The sequence below is a fragment of the Acanthaster planci genome, linkage group LG03 (genome assembly GCF_054643075.1).
Source record: "Acanthaster planci isolate LZ-2023a linkage group LG03, COTS_SCS, whole genome shotgun sequence".
Classification (NCBI taxonomy): domain Eukaryota; kingdom Metazoa; phylum Echinodermata; class Asteroidea; order Valvatida; family Acanthasteridae; genus Acanthaster; species Acanthaster planci.
Genome location: NC_141779.1, coordinates 8,364,101 through 8,384,574, shown reverse-complemented (window position 1 = coordinate 8,384,574; position 20,474 = coordinate 8,364,101). Strand labels below are relative to the sequence as shown.

The window sequence follows — 20,474 nt, the reverse complement described above, 5'->3', positions numbered from 1 at the left end:
AGGCTACCAGCCAAAATGCCGCACACTGTATATTCCTTGTGACTGGTTCCCAGAAGAATTTGCCAAGCATGTGATAATGCTCAGCAACATTTCTCATTTAGGAGGTCCATGAGATAGGGCCTAGCTTATCACAAGGGCAACTGTGTGGACCTGTTCAAGTTCCTTCATGGCAGTGGCGGCCACCACAGACATGGGAGGCTCTTTGTCCGAGCTGGCAGTGTTTTGACGGGAGACGGATGGACTGCTTTTCTTCTTCACTCGTTCCTTCTCTTGCTGGATGAACTCGCTGAATCTACAAATCAACACAGGAGACACAAAGCACACATTAAACAGAAGCACAATGACGTTTGAATAGAAATCTGCAAGGTAACAATGAGCATGGCTTGACCCTGTGCTGTAACTTGTACGCAGGACCTGCTAGAAACATGTCTAGGATCAACTAGAAAAATGACCGTGTATCATAGGTGCATGTGTACAAGGGTACAAGCACTGTCCTGGTGGGTTCTGAAATCATACTGGTTACTGAGCCCATTCCTGGCTCGACCTTCCCATAATCTGATTAGCCTTTCTTTCCGGCATACAAATGTATACGGACTAATGTACAAAGCTGTCACTGCATTGGTACCAAGATCACACACAGGTTTGAGTGCACACGTCAATTGGATCTTCCACAGGGCATTCATGATGTTTCAAAATGCCTGTCTATTTCAAATTATGAACAAATGCAACTTGGCATGAGTTTAGTGCCAACACAGTAATGACATCTCACTGGATTAGTCTGTGTGTCTAATGCAGTGCCAACATGCATGCTTAGGCATACATTTACAAGAACTGAACCGCTGTCAGAGGTCATCTGTCACAGGCTGACAGGACCACAGGGCACTGACTATTCTCTGGTTCTACATCCAAGAGACATTTTGGAGCTGTGCTCTAACTGAACAGCCAACCGGTCCCCACAAAAAACACGATTGTTCACCTTCAGTCTCTCTCCTCTTTACCTGCTATTCCAGCCAAAGGCTATCTGGCACAAGTTCTGCTTCAGGTTGACCAGGCTGTCCTCGATGTCCAGCTGGATGTTGGTGATTTCGGCCGGATCCTGGTCGGCCGCCGCCATGAGGCCAGCCAGAGTGGTGATCTTGGCCTGCAAATCCTTGGCATTCTGCCAAAACTTGTTGTTGTCAGACTGGCAGGGAAAGGGAAGTGATTGACAGAAAAACAACAGTATTTTAAAAAGTCTTAATCAAAGCACAGTAATTTCTTCATTTTATTTAACATTATGAGGAGAACTGAACTACTTCAACACTGTAAAATTCTGTTGATGATGTGGATTAGATTTATCCAGGCACTGCTGCAAGTTCAAAAGAGTAGCTCGATACACAACAATCTGAGAATTTAGCTGTCATTTTCTGGACCGAACTACAGACTTACCACAACTTTTTAACAAACTAACTCAACTAAGTGTACTTTCTTTGCTTTTGACCTATGTTGATCATATTTCTAATACCTCAAGGTGCACTTTTCTGGATTGAGTTTTTCAGTTCCCATGTGGGAAGAGGCTAGACATGGCATGAAACACAGTCAAGGGGGGCAGTATAATCACGCTAGCAGTGTTTCCCTGCTTTTGCCGTGTCTTGAGTACTCCACAACCTGTTCTTCATGCGTATCAGTGTAAAGGCTATAACTGGATTGAGATCAGAGAGTGATTTCTGTTTTGAAACAAAAATGTCCGTTTTAATGTCAAAACTCACAGGCAAATTTTGTTCAGTCTATGTTTGACTGGAAAAGTGAACAACAACTTTGTACTAACAGTTCTACTGTTTCATGTAAAGTGCAAAATGCTTGAGGGGTTGAAATACTGCACATGTGATTACTTCCCTGATGCTCACTCGCACAAGCGCGACTGCTTTCGATTTGGCACTCACATGACTACTCTTACATGTGGACCTATTAACCACGTTACTTGGGAAAGTATCCCACAATGCAATATGAACACAAGGGCAGCATAGCTGAACGACTGGAAGGAAACTTGATACTGTTGTAAATAGTTCAGAAAAATCATTGCATGTAGAGGCAAACCGCCTCAAGTTAAGTAAGTTCAGTGAAATAAAAGAGGCCAGACATGTGTCTTTGGACGGCCACTGGAATTCACGATGCAAATTGAATCTCTGCATGGCCCTTTTGACACAGTTAGGGCACCACAAGTAACTCAAGCTCACTTGTTTTTTGCTACAGGTTGAATATGCCTGGCCAAAGCTTAAGGAAAATAAACTAATGCGCCCATAGAGAAATTTATAACCACTGGAGAACCACTGCTAATGTGACTGGCACCCCTTACTGTGTTCTGTGTCATATGCATCATGAGTTCACAGCAATTTGGAGAGTAATTATCCTTGACTTCACTGCCTGTGGACTTCAAGATTGTGACCTATCACTAGGGTGGCTCATCATTAGGGTATTACCTGATGCTGAGAGGTAAACTGTGCTTTCTTCTGCTCGAAGTACAGCTGTGCCTGGGGGTTGGCCCCATTCATTCCCATCAGCATGTTGATCTTGCTCAGGATTTCCTTAAACAGCAAGGCACCCCTACAAACACAATTTTTCAATGCAGAATTTCTTATCCTAGCATAGAGTGCAGACCCACAGCCAAAAGGAGACTCAGAGAAGAAATATGTATTTTCAATTTCTTTCCAAAGGACTTACAAAAACTGCATGAAGCAAGTTCAAAATGTCATGGTAAGCCCCTTCAGTCAAGCATAGTATTTTAAATATGGCCCAAACCTATTAAATCAGTCAAACTAGCTCCAAACACAATGCTGTGTGTATTCAATGGTGATTTCTAACAAGTAGAACTATATGAAACCGATTCAGTACCAATCACTGTGTGCCTTCTTAAAGGAGGCGACATATACATCCCACTTGTTCAGATGCAAAGCTTAAAACTTTGTGGGCCATTTTCAATTAGTGCCTTTTTCCCCCGCTTACTTGGACGACATATTCTTGAATTCCTCAGCACATTCTGGATGAGACCTGAAGGCTTCTTGGATGCCGATGGGCAGAGGAGGGAGGCAGACTTCTCTCAGGAGGATGGGGCTGTATCTGCCATGGAAAGCAGAGGAAAGGACAACTTTTAAAGAAATTTATTACTAGGATGTGGCAGGGGTGGCTGGGTGTGGCTGGGTGTGGCTTGAAGGTTCCTCAGAGGCTGGGAGGCATGGGAAGTAGGCAGACTTCCAGGAAGGATGGGGGCTATATCTACCACGAAAGACACAGGCGATAAAGGGTTAACTACAAGACACACTTCCAAGTACTGGGAAGTGGCAGGTGTGGCTGGGTGTGGCTGGGCATGGCTGAGCATTGCTGGGTGTGGCCAGAGGGCTTCCTGCATGCTCAGACAGAAACCATTCCTCAGAAAAGACACGACAAAGGCCAGAGGGCTTTCTGGATAATGGGAGAGGAGGTCAGTTTGTAGACTTCCCTCCTATCATAAACACTAAATAGATAAAGCTTTTTGATTTCCTGCCCCTCTGACGTATAAAAAGGGTGATACTTCGAAAACTTACTTGAAGGAGGCCACGATATTGTGCTGTCCAAAGTACTGGTAGTGATGGCGGTGTAGGGAGTGGCCACATGGTAGAGCGCTAAGTCTCCGTCCGTAGTCCTTGCAGTGAAACCTCAGCTCCAGGTACTTGCCGAAGGACATGTGCCAGCTGTCCAGAGACATGGGCTGGACCGGGGTGACCTGAGACAGGACGGTGAGTGGAGCATCAATAGAAAAGAAAGTGAAGACTTGACATATGGCCAATGGAGTTACTGTTGTTTCTTTGTTATATAATGGAGTTCTGGGTTCAGTTGGGTTGGGCTAATTTAGGTTGGGATTGGGGGGTTAGGCTTGGGCTGGATTTGAATTGGGCTGGGTTGGTTTAGAGTGGGTTGGGATGGAAACACAGAATGGGAAGCCAGGCTCGACGGTATTACATGTTCTTCTGACAAGAACTAAGTAGTAAAACATACTTGTTTGGCAGAAGCCTAGTACACATTTTCAAGTGAATGTGCACAAAATTTGAGTGTCTTCACATGCAAGGAAAGAAGCTGAACATGAATTCACAATAGCAATGATTCTCCAGTGTTGTTTAACAAAAGGACAGTTTTTTATATGCACAGATCCCTGGTCCCCCACAGATTAGCACTTCCGATAAAGGAGGAGACCTGGATTGGTTTCTTCACATCTAGCATGCGTTAAAGCAGGACCAATTTTCATCCACATGAGTACAAATCGTAAGTGTCTTCACATTGGGCACTGGGCACATAGCATACAGCGTAACATCTTTCTCTCCGCCACCATTGGCTGCGCACGGACTCCCTTCATGTGTATGCACCTACCTGTCTGCACTTGCGGCACCAGCTCCACATCAGGATCTTGTCAGTGAAGCCCGGGATGGGGCTCTCCAGATTGCGCAGCAGGATGTGGATGGAGGCATTCCCGTGGACAAATCGCCGGACATGGTCCACCATCTCCGCATCACACGGCTCATTGGGGCACTTGTACTTGGTACTGAATACAAGATATCACATTTTTATTTTTTTCCCCTTTTATTCCTTGTTTCAAATTCAAAATTGAATAAGTACAGGAAATGTCACGAACACTATCGGGCAAAACTGCCCTATTTATCCAGCCTTTAAGTGGTTTCACCCTTTACAATATGTAGAAACCAATTTCATGAATCTTGTATCCTTGCACCATTCTTCAGATTTATGTCAGAACTCTGTTGCATAGCAGTGTAACATACTTTATAACCATTTTGTTTAAAAAACAAGCTACAGAGCCGCACAGCAACTGATTGGCCAAGAATAATCAAAACTGTTAAAATGGCTCCGTCTTAAAGGAACCAGGAAATAGAAATATTTTGATAAATTTTACTAAAAACTCTTGAGACTGCATCTTTGGGATTCAATTACCCTTATTTTAAATAGTTTGTTTTGCAATTTTAACCTATATTTTGATGCTTTTTGGTTTTGTGCTAGTGCATATTTGCATATTCACGAGCAGAACTATGATGTCATCCAAGGCACTGAATCTCAATGTTGCACTGATTTGTGCACAGAAAATTTCTAAATTTTTTAACCACTGCTATGGCAGATTTCATTTTCTTTGGCAATTTATTGCTGTGTAAGTATATGGCAATAATCCAGCAAAAATCGTTTTCACAGAAATGTTCCCAGAATTTGTAGTTCACAATTTAAACATGAATACATGCAACCTGAACCATGTCTACCTGGATTTACATCAAAGCAAAAGCGCCCTCACTTGTCCAGAAATGCTTGGTCAATGTTTAATGTTTGAAAAAGTTCACTGTTCAGTTCACGTAACTCAAAAAAGACATCAAACAGTCTTCATACATGGAAGAAGAGTACAGAGATACACAAAAAGTGATTCTAAGAAAAATTCATTTCCTGGTTCCTGTAGCTATTTAATAACTATCATTGCATTGACTTTGCCTGTATTGTCACAACTGGAAGTGTACTGAAACCGTATCAGCTCTTTTACAGATATCCAAACATTTCATAAATGAGTTGTGCATTGCTTATGCAGAACTGACACAAATGAGTCAACAGTGTAGCATGACACCAAGCCAGAATAAATCAACAGTGCTCTGTGTGGATTCTGATTTTCTTAGTGAGTTGTACCTGAAACAGTATCTCTCCAGAAACTCTCCGAGGGTGAGATCATGTCTGCTGCTGTAGAAGTCCATGGCAACGGTCCAGGGATCCACGCAGTGGTTGGGGGCATTGCTAGAGAGATGAGAGTAGCTGCAGAACTGTAGCAGCATCTTCTGATGGTTGTGGATGTCCAGGCAGTCAAATCGTCGCCGGTAGGCTGCCTCTGAACCTCTCTTGATGCCAGACTGGACTTCCACTGGTTGCTGCAGAGCTGGTTGAAGAGCTGGTGCGAGTTTCGGAATGATCCGTCCCCCCCGGGCACGGAAGTCGGCCAGGAGACCACGCGTTCTCTCGTCCTTGGCATCCTCTGTCAGCTGGGAGAAGGTGAATGGGTGCGGGGGCTTGACAATGACGGCATCCGATGTGCGGCTGCAGCGGTCGACATTGGCGTTAATTTGGTTGGCGTGTCTCATCGGGTCTACTTCCGCCACTGCTGTGTACAGGGTACTGTCTGCAGCATTCAAAACTTGTGTTGATTCCGCCAGTTGGCTCAGCTTCGGAGACAAGTAGAGTTCCTTTGATTTGAAGAAGCATCGCAGTGGGGACTCCTTGCCTGTTTTTGACTCCAAGTATGGCACACCGAATTTTACGAGGGGCGATATGGACAGCAGTACTTCATCCAGAGCTGCAGTGAAGGGGGACTTACTCTTTGCAGCGGGTGGAGGAGATGTGACGACAACTTCCTCACGGCTTGTCACTGATGAGCTGTCTTCTGCGAAGAGCTTGTGCCCTCTCTCCTCCAAGAATTTGGACTCCATTTCTTTGGTCGTTGCCGCATGGTCAAAGCTGGGTGTGGGTCCATGTGACTGTTGGTTGGTATCCTTGATCACCTCCAAGCTTTCGTCCAGCAAATCAGATTGTACTGTAGACTCTGACAGTTCGGAGCAATTTGGGGATTCCACCTGCTCAAGGTTACTTGAAGTGATATTATCAAGCCCAGGTATTCTCATTTTGTCGGGGGCTGTGGTCTTTTTGATAGGTTCCTTGCCTTGGTCCTCTTCAAGGGATGTCTCTTCTTCCTGAACTTTCTCCTGAGCATCCTCCTCTGTTGCCTCCTTTGGTGTCTTGACAACTTCCAAGTTACCACCACGGTGGTTCTCCATCTCCTGTTCCACCTCCAAATGAGCATGGGACTTGACACTGGCCACTTTGGCCTGGATACGCTTTTTCATGGAGGACATGGTGGCACGGAATCCCACCTTCCCTCCATCCCACGCCTCCTTCGACTCGTTTTCCTCTGCCCACGCCTGTTCGCTGACAATGTCCACCTGGTCCTCCTCGGCTCCGTCAGCCAGCTGGCCCTGGACTGAGGCCAGACCCTCGCTAATGCTGTCAGAGGTCCCCATTGTGGCAGAGATGGTGGAGTTGGATTCCGGGGAGATAATGGCCTTGGAGTCGGAATCCTGGGCCTGGGAAGGTGGCTTGGCAAACTCGTCCATCAAGAAGGATATTTCAAGACGGGAGTGGTAGCATGCGTAGATCATGAACTTCAAAACCTGTTTCACCTAAACAACAGCAATAAGTTTCCAGTGTACTTCATATAAAAATAGACATTTCTTCATTGTTTTGTCTACTGCAGGTTTCTTCAGGCTCGCAAGCTAGAGCACAATTTATGGCCAAACCTAATAGAATAAACTGCAGGTCACTAGAACTACAGGCCTTTAAAGGTACAGTTCATCATGTGTCAATTTATGCATTATATTCCTTTAAGGCAACAAATTACCCAAAGTTACAGAACGGTGCCTCAGAACAAACCTGATGAAGTTTCAGCACAGTGAATACTGTGCATTCTAAACAAAACATAATATTCTAGGATTTCGATTTCAGACCAAATGTCGTTGAATCATAAATTGAACAGCACCTGAATTCAGCATATGGGGCACGTTCTCACGTTCAGTTGAATGCACCTTCATGATGTCACATACTGAACTGATAAATTGAAGTAATGCACATGTCCTGCTAATGCTTTTGCGCGCTGCTAATGGCAATTTTCCAAAAATCCATCTTTAGACGCATCGTTGGAAAAAATGACGTTCGTTCATTACTTTCTTGTGAATGCCAGCTTGCCAGAAAGAATCATTTCACAGGGTGTTTAGTCCTATAACCATCTTTAAACCAAGTATGGTTCTCAACAATAACATCATCAGAAACTTTTGGGATAATGGCCAAATAATGGACAGTACCTTTAAAACCTTGACCACAGAAATCAACTGCAATTGAAAATGTTTTCACCTACTTAATGCTTGCTATAAGCAGGCCTGAGGGAGTGTAATCTGAATACCTTAGTAAGCTGTTCATATTCTCCGCCTCTAAGGACCACCGAGCAACCCAAGTGGCTGGCACAACCCTCAAAGAACATCAGTGTCTTGGAGAAACCTGCACAACAAAGCACAGAAGACAATAAGAATGCAGCAAAAGGATGCACTACTTTGGCCATTATCATGACCAGGCCAGTCCAAGTCATTTCTTAATTTTTCTCTATCTAATCTACATCATAGTGCCTAACTCATATACGATGCCTTGTGTAAAAACAAAACAATGCAGACTGTACAAAAACTAACCTGTTCATTTTTCAATACATTTTTTCAAACACCAATTCCTACCTTTGGGCAGTTCATATTTCTGGAGGCGGAACATAAGGCAATGACCCATGGGGGTGGTCTGGTTGACGTGGTCAATGGATGGAATCAGACTGACCTCTGTGCAGCGACTCAAGCGATCCATGACAGACTGTCAAGGAAGAAAAAAAAAGAACTGAATATTACAAGCAACACAAAGCACACACTAACAAACATCGATGTAAGCGCAGCCATTTTCACTTTCATCACATTAACCAGCATTTCATAAATACCGCAGACAGTTTTTCTATTCCTATTGGTCGAACCACGTCACATGGCCAAGTATTAACATTTGATAATGCCCGCTGAGAAGTGATAATGCCTGTTGCGTAAATCACGTGCTGGCACATGGATACGAGACAGTTTAATCGGGTCTGATTGGTCAGGAGTCTGTGTGCACTCGACACGCCACACGCGCGCCAAGTTCACTGAAGGGGATTCTATTGGACAAATTACAAAATGAATATACCATAAAATGAATGGGGGTGTTGCGGGAAATGAAAGTACAGTTTTAGAGCAAAATGGTTGGAAATCCATCACATGTTGACTTCTTTTGACTCTCTGAATAATAAGGTATTTAAGAATGGGAATAAATATGTGCTTGGCCAGTCTTAAACTGACATGTGAGACCTTGCTCAAGAGAATGCATGCTGATAATGCCCTTGCCTGCAGCTCGGACATTCAGCTGCATCCATTCTCCTGAGCGGGTCTTAAACGCAGGCTTAAGACAGCCAAGCAGATATTTATTCCCTTAGTATATCATGGATACATCATGCTGACCTACATTGCATGTGGAAGATAACATGAGACCCAACTTGAGTCACAAGTCACCGGAGTCACTTCTGAGTTAAGGTTGTGCACTATCCAATTTTAGGAATGTTCCGACAGGTGAATTATGCTTGGATACGTTGCGATTTCAAATCCGCTTCACGTCTGTATTTGTGCCAAGCGTGAACTGCTCCAACCATTAACTGTTATGCAGTACCATGAAATTCAGCTACAGCGCCAACCAGGATTTTTTTCTAGAAACTAGAAACTGTAGTTTACTGGATTTCCCTGTCCAACCATATAAATCAGCACTTTTCACTGAAGGTAATACTTTGACATCAAGATGTGGGTCTGCCAAGGCCACCAGCTTACCGACTTCACATTCAGAACCAATGTGATGCCGCTATGGAGAAGAAACATCTGAGCCAAGCGTGCCACGGTCTTCTCAACGATCAGAATATCCGGCTTCAATGAGGCAATTCTAGACACACAGTTCTTGAGGTACTCATGTTCCTTGAAAGCGCAAAAGGGTAGAATGCCAATGTTTACAACTACTGTCGGACTTTTGCTTATCTGTGCACATGACAGGTCCAATGCAAAAGCTAAAATAAAAGTTAACGAGCTTTAAAATATCCACATGTTGCGCAGCATGTCATGTAACCTCGGTTCCTTCTTATGGTCTCCATGCTATATTAAGTGGTGCCAATTGAACAATTCAGAAGAGCCAGTGAAAGACTCAATATGAGTGTGAATTAAGAGCTGCTACACTGTCACTTGCCAATTTTAACTTGTACAGATTAGAATTATCTGCATATTAAATGATTACAGCTGTATTTGTGCAACTCTTTTCAAAGTGTTCTTTGAATGTAGTATTCATTATTTAGGGTACCTGTGGTTAAATCCTGGATTTTTTTTTTTAATCACGAATCATCCTATTCTGGCAATTAGTTTTGAGTGTTAATTTTTGGGCCTTCAAAATACAGGTCTTCAAACACGGCATATGTGAAATTAATCCCCAAAAATGAAAAACATTCCTTTCATCCCAGGAGGAAGGAATGGCTCTGCCCTTCAATCACATCTCTGTTTTTGTTTGTAGATTCTCACTTGTAAAACAATGGGTTCAATGGACGAGAACTTGTTCTCCACCCGCTGATGTTCAATGGCCGACTGCAACAGGAGGATTCTGGGATTACTCAGGTGTCCAGACATCTGTAAACAAACAAGAGCGTTTTTAGAGTATGTTACTTCCCAGACGGAAGGATTTCTTTTCACAATATGCCGCATATATTGTCCTTCTGGTTGACAAGATGATCACAGGTCAGGCCCCGAGTTTGATCACACGTATCCGCCTTGAGCAGAAGCATTCCCTCATCGGCTGAAAAGAGCCATACTGGTCGGGAGTGTTCGCTTTGTTGGTAGCAACCGGCACACAACGCATGCATCTCATAGTCATTAGTGGACCAGCAAACTAAAGTTCCTACCAAAGGAGCCTCTGTAGCTAAGAAAATCGTGCTCTCTCTTGGTTCAGCTCGGGGCCCATAAAAATATCAAGGGTTGAACATTGACAAAGACAGGCTTTTGTTTAAAATAGAGCTTATGAACCAGTGTCTTGACTTGAACACGGATGAGTCATAAATGGCTTATATTGGCTTGCGATTGGCTATTGACTGACTTACCATTAAACTGACTTACTTCTGACTACAGATGTCATCAAGTGATGACTTGATAACAAGTCTGTAAGGTTGGAACCATGAGGCTCTTCCAACCTTGTCAATGGCCTACCTTTTTGTGGGCCACATTCTTGGTACAAATGGTTCCATTCACCATGAAGCAATCAGCACGAGTGCCGCCTGGTACTTTCTTGATGTGAACATACTGCCGAATATCCATATCATCCCCGTTCATCACGTCAGGCTTGACCTGCAAACAAAGAAACAAAAATCCCATTAGGATTTAATATTTTGAAAATGTAAATCATTTCTACCAACCTGTTACAATCAAAGCTTATTAACCCCAAACTCTTCAAAGTTGACTTTATCGTCAAAATAGTACCCAATCCCCAAGAATCTGACACTTCTCCCTCATGCACAGATTCTCTTGGCTAGGGGAAAAAGATGGTCTCCTTCCACCTTGAGTCCAGCCAACCAAGGACCTATCCCCTTCCTACATGCAGCACCACAAACCTACCAATGCACAGATCCTCTTGGCTAGCGGCATAATGGTCTCCTTCCAGCTCAGGTCCAGCCCCTCAGACCTCAGCAGCTGCTCGGCCAGGCTGACCAGGGTCTTGGAGCTGGTGGAGCGCAGTGTGTCCAGGGTCTCCTTCTCGCCATTCTCCTGGCTGACGTTGTCCATGTCCAGCCAGCCATGGGCCAGGATGGGGCCGCGGGCATGGTCAGCCTGGTCAAGCCCAAAGGTGGACAGAGCTCCTGCAATAACAGAGTAATAAAGGGTGCACACATTAGTCTGCACAAATTTAATGAACACTAACAGCCCCTTCAACATGCTCAAACATCTATAACATATTCAATATGGGCATTTCACAATAGTGTGCCTCCACGAGTTTGCAACGCTTTGGCCAATCACACTCCATGAAACTTGTCGACCAAATGCGCATTTCGAAAGGGTTGACAAATTTCGCACGTTGTGATTGGCCAACGCTTTGCAAACTCTTGAAGGTGAACTATTGTGAATCACCCACATTAAAATGTGCTACAAAATGACATTGTGAATGACTTTAGGAAAAAATATTGCCTTTAAACTGACACATCAATACATCAATGATAAAATAACAGTATTAACGAAAATACTTGAAAATTAAGGATATCAATGAAATTTCAACTTATCTCCAGTCCTTGCTGGACCATTTCTGAGGTGATTATGTTAATGACAGTTTCCAAATTATGAGTTAAAAAGTGAGGTCATGATCAGGAGAAACTTTAATGTTCGATCCGCATCTGCATTAAAACCATTTTTAGCATCTTGCTCAGTTTACTCTGTCTTTTTGTTTACTTTTTTTGGTGGGGGTTCTCTTTTGACTTTGCAACCAGTCAATGATCAGACTTTGCAACAAAACCATTTTCAGTGAGTGATATCTTGTACTAACATTTTGTAAATGTGAGAGTAGGTACATGTACTTAGAATCTTTTCATGACTATCTAGCCCTCATCAACTACCGGGAAATAATGAAGTAGACACCTTGATAAGTTATTATCTTTAAATACTATCACCACATTGTCAATTGTGTCAAAAGTGCAGTTAACAAAGGAAAAAAATGCTAAACAAAACCCCTATCCAATAAAAGAAAAATGTAACCAAGAAAGCCATCGCATCATCTTTATGCAGTTAAGAATGGATATTCATGCAAAATCGACCCTACATGTATCTATCATTGATGTCACGGGTGGAAAAACTCCCAGTAAATTTCCTTCAAAGGGTTTTATTGACCGTAAAGACTATCAAACTTTGTGGCATTCATTAAGATTCAACCTTTAACAAAAAGGTGGCCAAACCAAACACATTGAATTTATTGAAGTGCAGACGCTCAACACACCTACATCGGAAAAAATTCACAAGGAATTTTCAGCATTTTAACTACCACACACGCATTTTCAAGAGTGCACTAAACAAAGGAGTTTCTTTCCATTGCACATTAAAAAAATAAGGACTGAAACAAATACCCTTCAGATTCAGCATGTAAGAACAAGCAACACACACTGAAATTTCAGAAGAATTACAATGTTCCTATGGATTTTTTAAAGATAATGGATAAGAGTCAGGCTCCCCTCCCAAAGGAAGTTGGAAGCACGTAGAGCCTAGAAAATGTTTAACTCATATTGATAAATAGCAACTGTAAAACCACTAAAGAAGTGGTTGTAGCCATTAAAAGACCACATTGTTTATCACAGGATTGCAGACTGCGGGAGAGGGCTTTTAGGAGAGATTGTGTGCATAGCTTGATTTTGTTTGGTTTCTTCTTGTATCTTCCGCATCACTAGTTAATAATAACTTCGATCCTATTTGAATTTTATGGCTGAATTTTTTTGAGAGGGTGGAAGAGAAGGGAAGCCATGAATCATGACCAAGACAGGAAATATTGGCCTAGAAATTACTGCCGCTGAATTCAGATTGATGTTCTATTTCGGGCAGTCATGAAGAATGATGCAAGTACGAGACATACATGTAGCCCTTGGCTGTACCATATGTCAGGCAGTCTCATCCTTGATAAAAAAGTTGTTTCGGAATAAAAAAAACATTCTCAATGCACGAGGTCTCAGTTAAAGGAAGGGAAAAACAGTAACTTATTAATAAACAAAACCGTAGATGGGCAATCTCTGCAAATGGTGAGAATGGAATGTACTGAGGGGGTATGTTCTTCTCTGAGCTATGGCAAATCAAAAAATTCTGAACAGTCATCAACGTCGAAGAGGAATGACAAATAGTGCTTTTTAGATTTAAAGCTTTTACGGAGAAATCCTTCCTGATATGAGAGACTATCCGACAGTTTAATAGCTTTAATACAGAGGCAACATACAAGTCTATCTGTCACTTCTGAATTACATCTGGTTAAGGTGGAATAAACACGACTTTCACAGTCATTTGGCAGATGGACTCTTACACCACGCCTGAGGTATGTAGGGATATGTTTACAAGTCAATCTTGACTGGACCAGTGTTCTGGGCTGATCAGCAAAGCATCATTGACTGTGTATAAAGTAACTCGGTGCATTTGATCACGTTAAGTGATTTAAGATATCTATATGGAGAGGCATCTTGGACATGAGGAGTTTTGAAGCGAGGTACACTGCATCTTGACTTACGGGAATTCTATTTCATGCATATCCTCACTTCTGCTGACATCTGGGAGAGTGGGGCAGGTGATGACTGGTTTCAGGATGTATGATCCTAGCCCAGACTTCTTTGCAACCCCGACGAGTGAAACACCCAAGTTTGATCCTGACAGCAGCTGCTCCTTGAATTCAGATGTGGCTGTTATTCTGTCTGCGATTCTGCTGGCTCTGCTATGTGCCTTGGGCCTGCTGGGTAATGTGTCTGTTCTCTTGGCCATTGCCACCACGCCCAAACTCCAGACAACCACCAGTGTGTACATCGCAAATCTTACCCTGCTGGACCTGCTGACTTGTCTTGTGCTGATCCCTGCCCACATGATCGGCACCCTCTGTGGCAGCTGGCCCCTTGGTGTGGCCACGTGCAGCATCGCCGGTCATATGATGTGGTACAATACCTGCCTGGCACTCTTCACACTTGCCGTCATAGCAACCAGCCGTTACCTCCTGGTGGCCCGCCCAAGGGCTTCCTTTAGCCGGATGTGCAGTCGCAGGAATGTTCTTGTCAGTCTGGTGAGCCTCTGGGCATCTGGGATTGTCATCTCCGTCCTCCCATTGCAGCTCCTGGCCGACAGAGACCTGGTGGCCATCTCCTTTTCCACAGAGTATGCCTCCTGCAGCGTGGTGGTGAGCATGGACACCTTAGCAACATCCCCTGTTGTGACCTTTGTGCTCAGCCTTCCCTTGATCCTCTTTGTCCTGGTTGGCTGCATCTGGATCCCACTGCAGTTCATCCTGACATTCTGCACCGTCAGGAGGAGCAAGCGGCGCATCCAGAACTTTGAGCTGACTGGCTGCAGACCACATCGGATGGGTATGACCAGAGAGGAGCTCCACCTAACCAAGATCCTACTCCTCATCTACGTCCTCTTCTTCCTTCACTGGATGCCCCTAATCTTGAACATCACTTTGATCACGGTCTTCTCAGTGCCATCTGAGAACATGCAGAAGCATGTCTTCACCTTGTACCTGGCTGGTTCGGCGGTTAACCCTTTCATATACGGCTGGTTAAATGAAAACCTCCGCCATGCAATTAAAAGGCTGCTATCCAAGCACTGTTTCACTTGCAGGTGCAGAAGAAATCCCATTGAAGTTATAGCCTGAGTTTAGGCAAGGTACCTTCTAGTTCTTCCCTACCAAGATCTCCTTTTGATGAAGACAATGCATTCCTTGTGGACAATCTGGCCCTATACACTTGGCAACTTTGCTGATGTGATAAATTCTGAGTAAACATTAAGCAAGATTTGTGCAATATATGGAGAAGGTAAATGTGTTTTCACTTTTCATCACTAGAGCAAATTATTCATTAATCTACAGCCCAAACAAACTGGTGTACACTATTGTACAACACCTTTCAAGAAAACTGAAAAATGTAATTTTTTCACAAAGGGCTGATGTTACATTGACATTATTATGGAATCTTGCTAGAGTAGATCATATATCGTTTGATTGATATAACCTTAGTTGACAAAATTAGTGAATACACTCCTAGTATCATATGAAACTAGAACTAAACTTTCCTGAAAGAGCTAGTATGCAGCAAAAATTGAAAGCTTCCTGATTTGAATTCGAGTTATTCACTGGAACAATCTGGAAAACTCTGTGAATGATTCTTTTAATCAACACAGTTCTTTTGAGGGATATTCCATGAAAACTTCATCATCGGTTTCAAATTTATTTTTCAAGGAAAAATTATTATATTGGGCGCTGTTGTGAAGGCAGCGATGGTGGAAAGCAGCCAACATTAACAGGCAGCAAGACTCTCTCATTACAGTGATTGCATGTGTGATTACTTTACATTTGCCCACATGTATGTGAGTTTTTATTCCACATTATACCCAAAGGAGGTTGTAAAGGTGTCAGTCTGTTGCTATAGCAACATACAGCTTTATTGGATCCTTGCAAAGTCCAAATGTCAAAAGAAATCTCTGCGATAGAGGGATATTTCCAGTAAATATACAACACTAGAGTTTAGGTCCTAAAATACCACCACCTTATGAAAGAACAGGATACATGGTGCAAATCCTTTCTAAGATGTCAGTCTGCTACTTGCAGAATTACTCTTTATTTATATGAATTTGAACTTTTTTCACAAGTACAATTTATAAAGATGATAAACTGTACAGAAGTTTTCATTGAAGGTATAAATTATGAGTATGTACATGTAACGATAATATCAAATCTGAAGAATACTCTGGTCATTTATTCAATGTAAAAAGCTTTGAAATTTCACATGAGTATGAAAGTCAACACACACCCGTGAGTATGCTTCCCAAGTCTACATATTACATGTCTATTGAGTTTTCCATTTCGAAGCTGTTCGACCTGTCTGATTAATCACAGAGCTAGTATTTAATGTTCAAAGTACTCATTTTAAACTCAAATTTAACAAACTGCTGTGAGGAATCAAAGGCTGTTCACTTGAAATGAGAGAATTGAGTGGGAGAGAATGAATGAAAAATGAAGAACTCTTGCCATCTATAACGTAATTTAAATATTAAATTAAAGGGAATTTCGGTATCTTGGGCTTTCGATTGTTGAGCTCTTCAAGGTTTTACACTCTTGAGTTGTTATGTGTCAATCAAATCTCAGGTCACCAGTCAGACCACGTGATAGTGAAAAGAGAGGGAATGGCTGATGACAAAAGAATGTCTCTGGAACCTGGTAACAGTTCGCTGGAAATAAATAATGTGATTGCACCTGTGTCTGCATGAATTGTGATGGAGACTAGACAGGATTTTGATCACAATCGTGGTGTAACAATGGGAAGGGACACATGCCTCCAGATATCATTGCCCCCTGTACACCCCCCCCAAAAATACATGTACCTACAGGCTAGTGTTAGATATTAATGTTAAGACTATTTTCACACTTGAGTTACATAGGGTTTCCATCCAAATACATATAGGGGCCTATGTGTACTGTATTTCGGTGATACCACATTGCTGATATTCTTGGACTTATTTGAGACATCGTGTCTTGGAAGAAGCATTACGCATTTTTTGCCCAAACAACATTAAGCACTTACAACAAATGGCAAGAAAATGAAAACTTCATGTATGCTTAAGCTTTTACTCTTATGCAAGACTATTTTCAACTCCAAAGACTTTCACTACATCTTGTCTAAGTTGCTGGTTTTAGTTTCACTTCAAGCTCCATCTGATTTGGGTCTAAGCATTTCCTGATGAAACCGAATGGACACACTCCCACGTTTTGCCTCACACTATACAAAGGAATGTTTCAGAAGCAGGAAATGGAGTAAACCTTTTGCAAGTTACATTTGAATCAAATCTGGTGCACTGAGCTATCTGATTGCACATAAGCATAACAATCTGAATTCCTCAGACTAAAGACACTGTTGCCATACCTCATGATTCAGGACAAGCCTCTGCACAGCGACCACCATCTCTGGAATGGACTTTCTTGTCCATTAAAAATGGTGTATGGATGCAGGCATCTCTTATGTAACTAAGCAAAAGCCTGCTCCAAATCATGAGGTTTAGCAAAAGCATCTTTAGTGTGGAGAATTCAAATGGTTAAGTTTACATGAATTTAAAGAACTCAGTGTACCAGACTGCATTCAAATTTTACTCGCAAAAGGCTACTGCACTGAATCAGAGGACCTCATCCACAGGAAGACTGAGACCCACAACAGAGACCAATTCAAGATTGACAACCTCCCCCCTTGTACCAGACCAGTGGAACTTGCCCAAAATGAAGCATATCCGAGGTCGATCAGATATGCATGCCAGGTCTGCCCTACCAGCCCTGCCCTATGCAATCTGTATGTATGCTTTGCTCCCAAATAACCATGGTTTTCGGAAATACTGAACTGGCTCATCAGAAAAACACTTAAGAGATGCAACTACATGTACAACACAGAACCTTCAGATATGTATGTCACAAAGTTGCCTTTGACAAATGCAACTCTGTCATGAATTGAGACGAGTACATGCAGATATAACTTGAACAAATTTCTTTACTATGAAAATAATAGGTAGATTAAAGTGAGATTATAAAAAATATTTACAAAGTAAATAACAGACATTTGGAGGAGACTTTCCTCAAATTAAGGAATTCAATCAGCTCAATGATTCGAACTGAATTAAACTCAGATTGGATCTACAATCAGTGGCTCAGCAATTCCAAAGCAGGGGAATTTGGAATAATCGATTAACATAGCATTAACTAAAAAGGAATCATAAATATATCAACTTATGAGCAGCTCAAGTCGGATCAATAATTGGAAGCAACAATAAAGCAAATCAATGTACATGTACAGCCAAATAAATAAATACAACAAAATACAAATCATAAACTCAATCGTATTAAGCCAATTTGTCAAGAAAGCAAACAAAAAATGCTTACGACTTGCAGCTTTCTTGTAAAGTCAAAATTAATTTAAATCGACTTATGTCAAAGGAAATTTGCACTCTCAAACCAAACACAATGGCTTTGCTGTCGGTGCGAGTTTCCTCTCAAACATGGGTGAGGGCCGCAGTATGGGCTGTCCTCCCTGGCAAAGGCTGGGACTTGTGCATGACAGCGGGAAATGAGATCACATACAAGGGATGAAGGTAGGTTACCACCACGGGGCCATGGTCATGGTAATTCAGGGAAGAGAACACTTAGGCTTCAGGCTTCAGGCAAAGACCAGGCAATCCATGGAGGGTGTCGCTAATAACTATATACTTTATCCAGCTTGGCTCTTAGCCTAAGTTTTTAGTTGATCAGCCCTGTACCAGGGGTGGCTGTGTTCCAATCACCTGTCAGTTCTGGAGGTCACAATCCAACAACACTGGACGAATCAAACACTCTCACCACCTCTCTCTCCCAAAACTCAATCTAACACATTCAACACTACCAGTCAACTATTTACATCCCCCCAAAAGTGCTTTCACAGGGAAACTAAAACTTTGAATGTAGGTGCGACAAACGAAATTACCCAATTAAAGAGGAGATAGTGAATTACCGTATCCATTGTGTGCAAAGGGCGTCTTCCTACTTCACCATTAAATAAATGAGACAAATAAAACTTGTTATGTAAATAAAACAAAGCGTGATAAACCACGTCAGCTTGGGGTGGGTAGGGAAAACGAGCACAAAACAAAAGTAAATGAAATACAAAAACATGGCTAAAAGAATTCTTAAATGTAAAAAAAAGGAAAATATTTGACAATGTACACGTACATCATTTTTGTATTTTTCACACATGGCTGTCAACTGTTTACGATTAATTTCAAGAAGTCGAAAACACAAATTGTTCCGACAACCTTGGACACATACATGTATATTCAGGTTGTAATGATAAACAATCATAGAGTCAATGAATTAGGAAGGGGGGAGGGGACCAGTGCCCCCCCCCATTTTTTCAGGTCCCATAATTGGGTAGGGCTCAATGGATTGGCCTCATAATGGCTGATGCCTGATGGTCTCATAACTGCCCCCCTCCCACTATGAAAATCATTCTGCTGCCGTTGCCAGAGACACAAGGTGTGTGTCGACTAGTTCTTCTAGTATCCATGATGCAAATAAATGAGACTAATTTTCATTTGAATATGTACAAATCTTCGTTCCTTCTAGCTGGAAAGGGTACTTACTTACAGACTCCATAAAGGCTTGCTTCAATCATTAAATTCCATTTCAGAGTGAAAGGCAATCAGAATATTTACATTTCATTTGTCAGATCAGGCATAATTATTTCTTAATGGAATAATGGAATCTCACAATGAACACTGAACAAGTAAAACAGAGAACTCTTCCTTCCCTTCCAAAACAGATGGGGAAGTTTAGTTATTATAGCATGAATGAAACTGAAACCCCAGGAACACTTTATCAGATTTCACTGACGTTAACCAAGTACTATATGACAGACAATTCATGTTTAATGGAACCGGCTTAATGCCCTATATCTCAGTGGATTGTACAAGAGGATATGCGTAATGTCTTTAAATGGTTGAGTTAATACAGACTTGCTTTGTAATCTGGCAAAGTTGCAAAAGACAGTGCAATGAAATTTCACAAGTTACCATGAATCCCCTCTGATGAATTATTTCAAATTTGTGATTCATTATATACGCCTTCATGTTTTAAGCCATATTTTGGACCATATTTTTCCTAGTAACTCATAATATAGTCAGGTATCATCACATTCAACTGTTTACAATTTATAAAAGGATTCAAGGAACACTATCAAAAAGATTTTCTTCATTAAAAAAAAAATTGTACAGGCTCTTTATTAACAGTAGAGAAAAATCAATCTGTGATTGGACTATTACTTGGGGGATTTCGGAATGAACTAAATCAAGAGACTGGACTGTGAAGAGCATATTGCTGATTTCCCAGCCAAGTTTGTCAGCATATTTATGACGAAGGACTTTGGCATTTCAAAGAGAACTGGGTTATTAACCCTAACGCTCCTCAATCCTTCACCTGTTGGAGGACTGAGGAGTGTTAGGGTTAATCTATGGTTGCTGTACCCTATTGACAAGCAACAGCATCCAAAATGTTGACCTGTTTACTGT

The 20,474-nt window shown here is 42.0% G+C and overlaps 1 protein-coding gene across 2 annotated transcripts in view; it reads right to left on the bottom strand.

The window, feature by feature from the left end:
* Positions 1 to 20,474, bottom strand: part of LOC110983433 (1-phosphatidylinositol 3-phosphate 5-kinase-like) — a 54,778-nt gene that overhangs the window by 16,482 nt on the left and 17,822 nt on the right. For both annotated transcript variants that reach the window (XM_022242687.2, XM_022242689.2), the window contains 13 exons: positions 11,292 to 11,533; positions 10,887 to 11,024; positions 10,209 to 10,313; positions 9,477 to 9,617; positions 8,322 to 8,448; positions 8,000 to 8,094; positions 5,686 to 7,223; positions 4,381 to 4,552; positions 3,561 to 3,739; positions 2,983 to 3,096; positions 2,460 to 2,583; positions 999 to 1,183; positions 151 to 292 (listed from right to left, as the gene is read on the bottom strand). In XM_022242687.2, the coding sequence (XP_022098379.2) occupies positions 151 to 292; positions 999 to 1,183; positions 2,460 to 2,583; positions 2,983 to 3,096; positions 3,561 to 3,739; positions 4,381 to 4,552; positions 5,686 to 7,223; positions 8,000 to 8,094; positions 8,322 to 8,448; positions 9,477 to 9,617; positions 10,209 to 10,313; positions 10,887 to 11,024; positions 11,292 to 11,533 (3,302 nt within the window). The remainder of the gene's footprint in view (positions 1 to 150; positions 293 to 998; positions 1,184 to 2,459; positions 2,584 to 2,982; positions 3,097 to 3,560; positions 3,740 to 4,380; positions 4,553 to 5,685; positions 7,224 to 7,999; positions 8,095 to 8,321; positions 8,449 to 9,476; positions 9,618 to 10,208; positions 10,314 to 10,886; positions 11,025 to 11,291; positions 11,534 to 20,474) is intronic.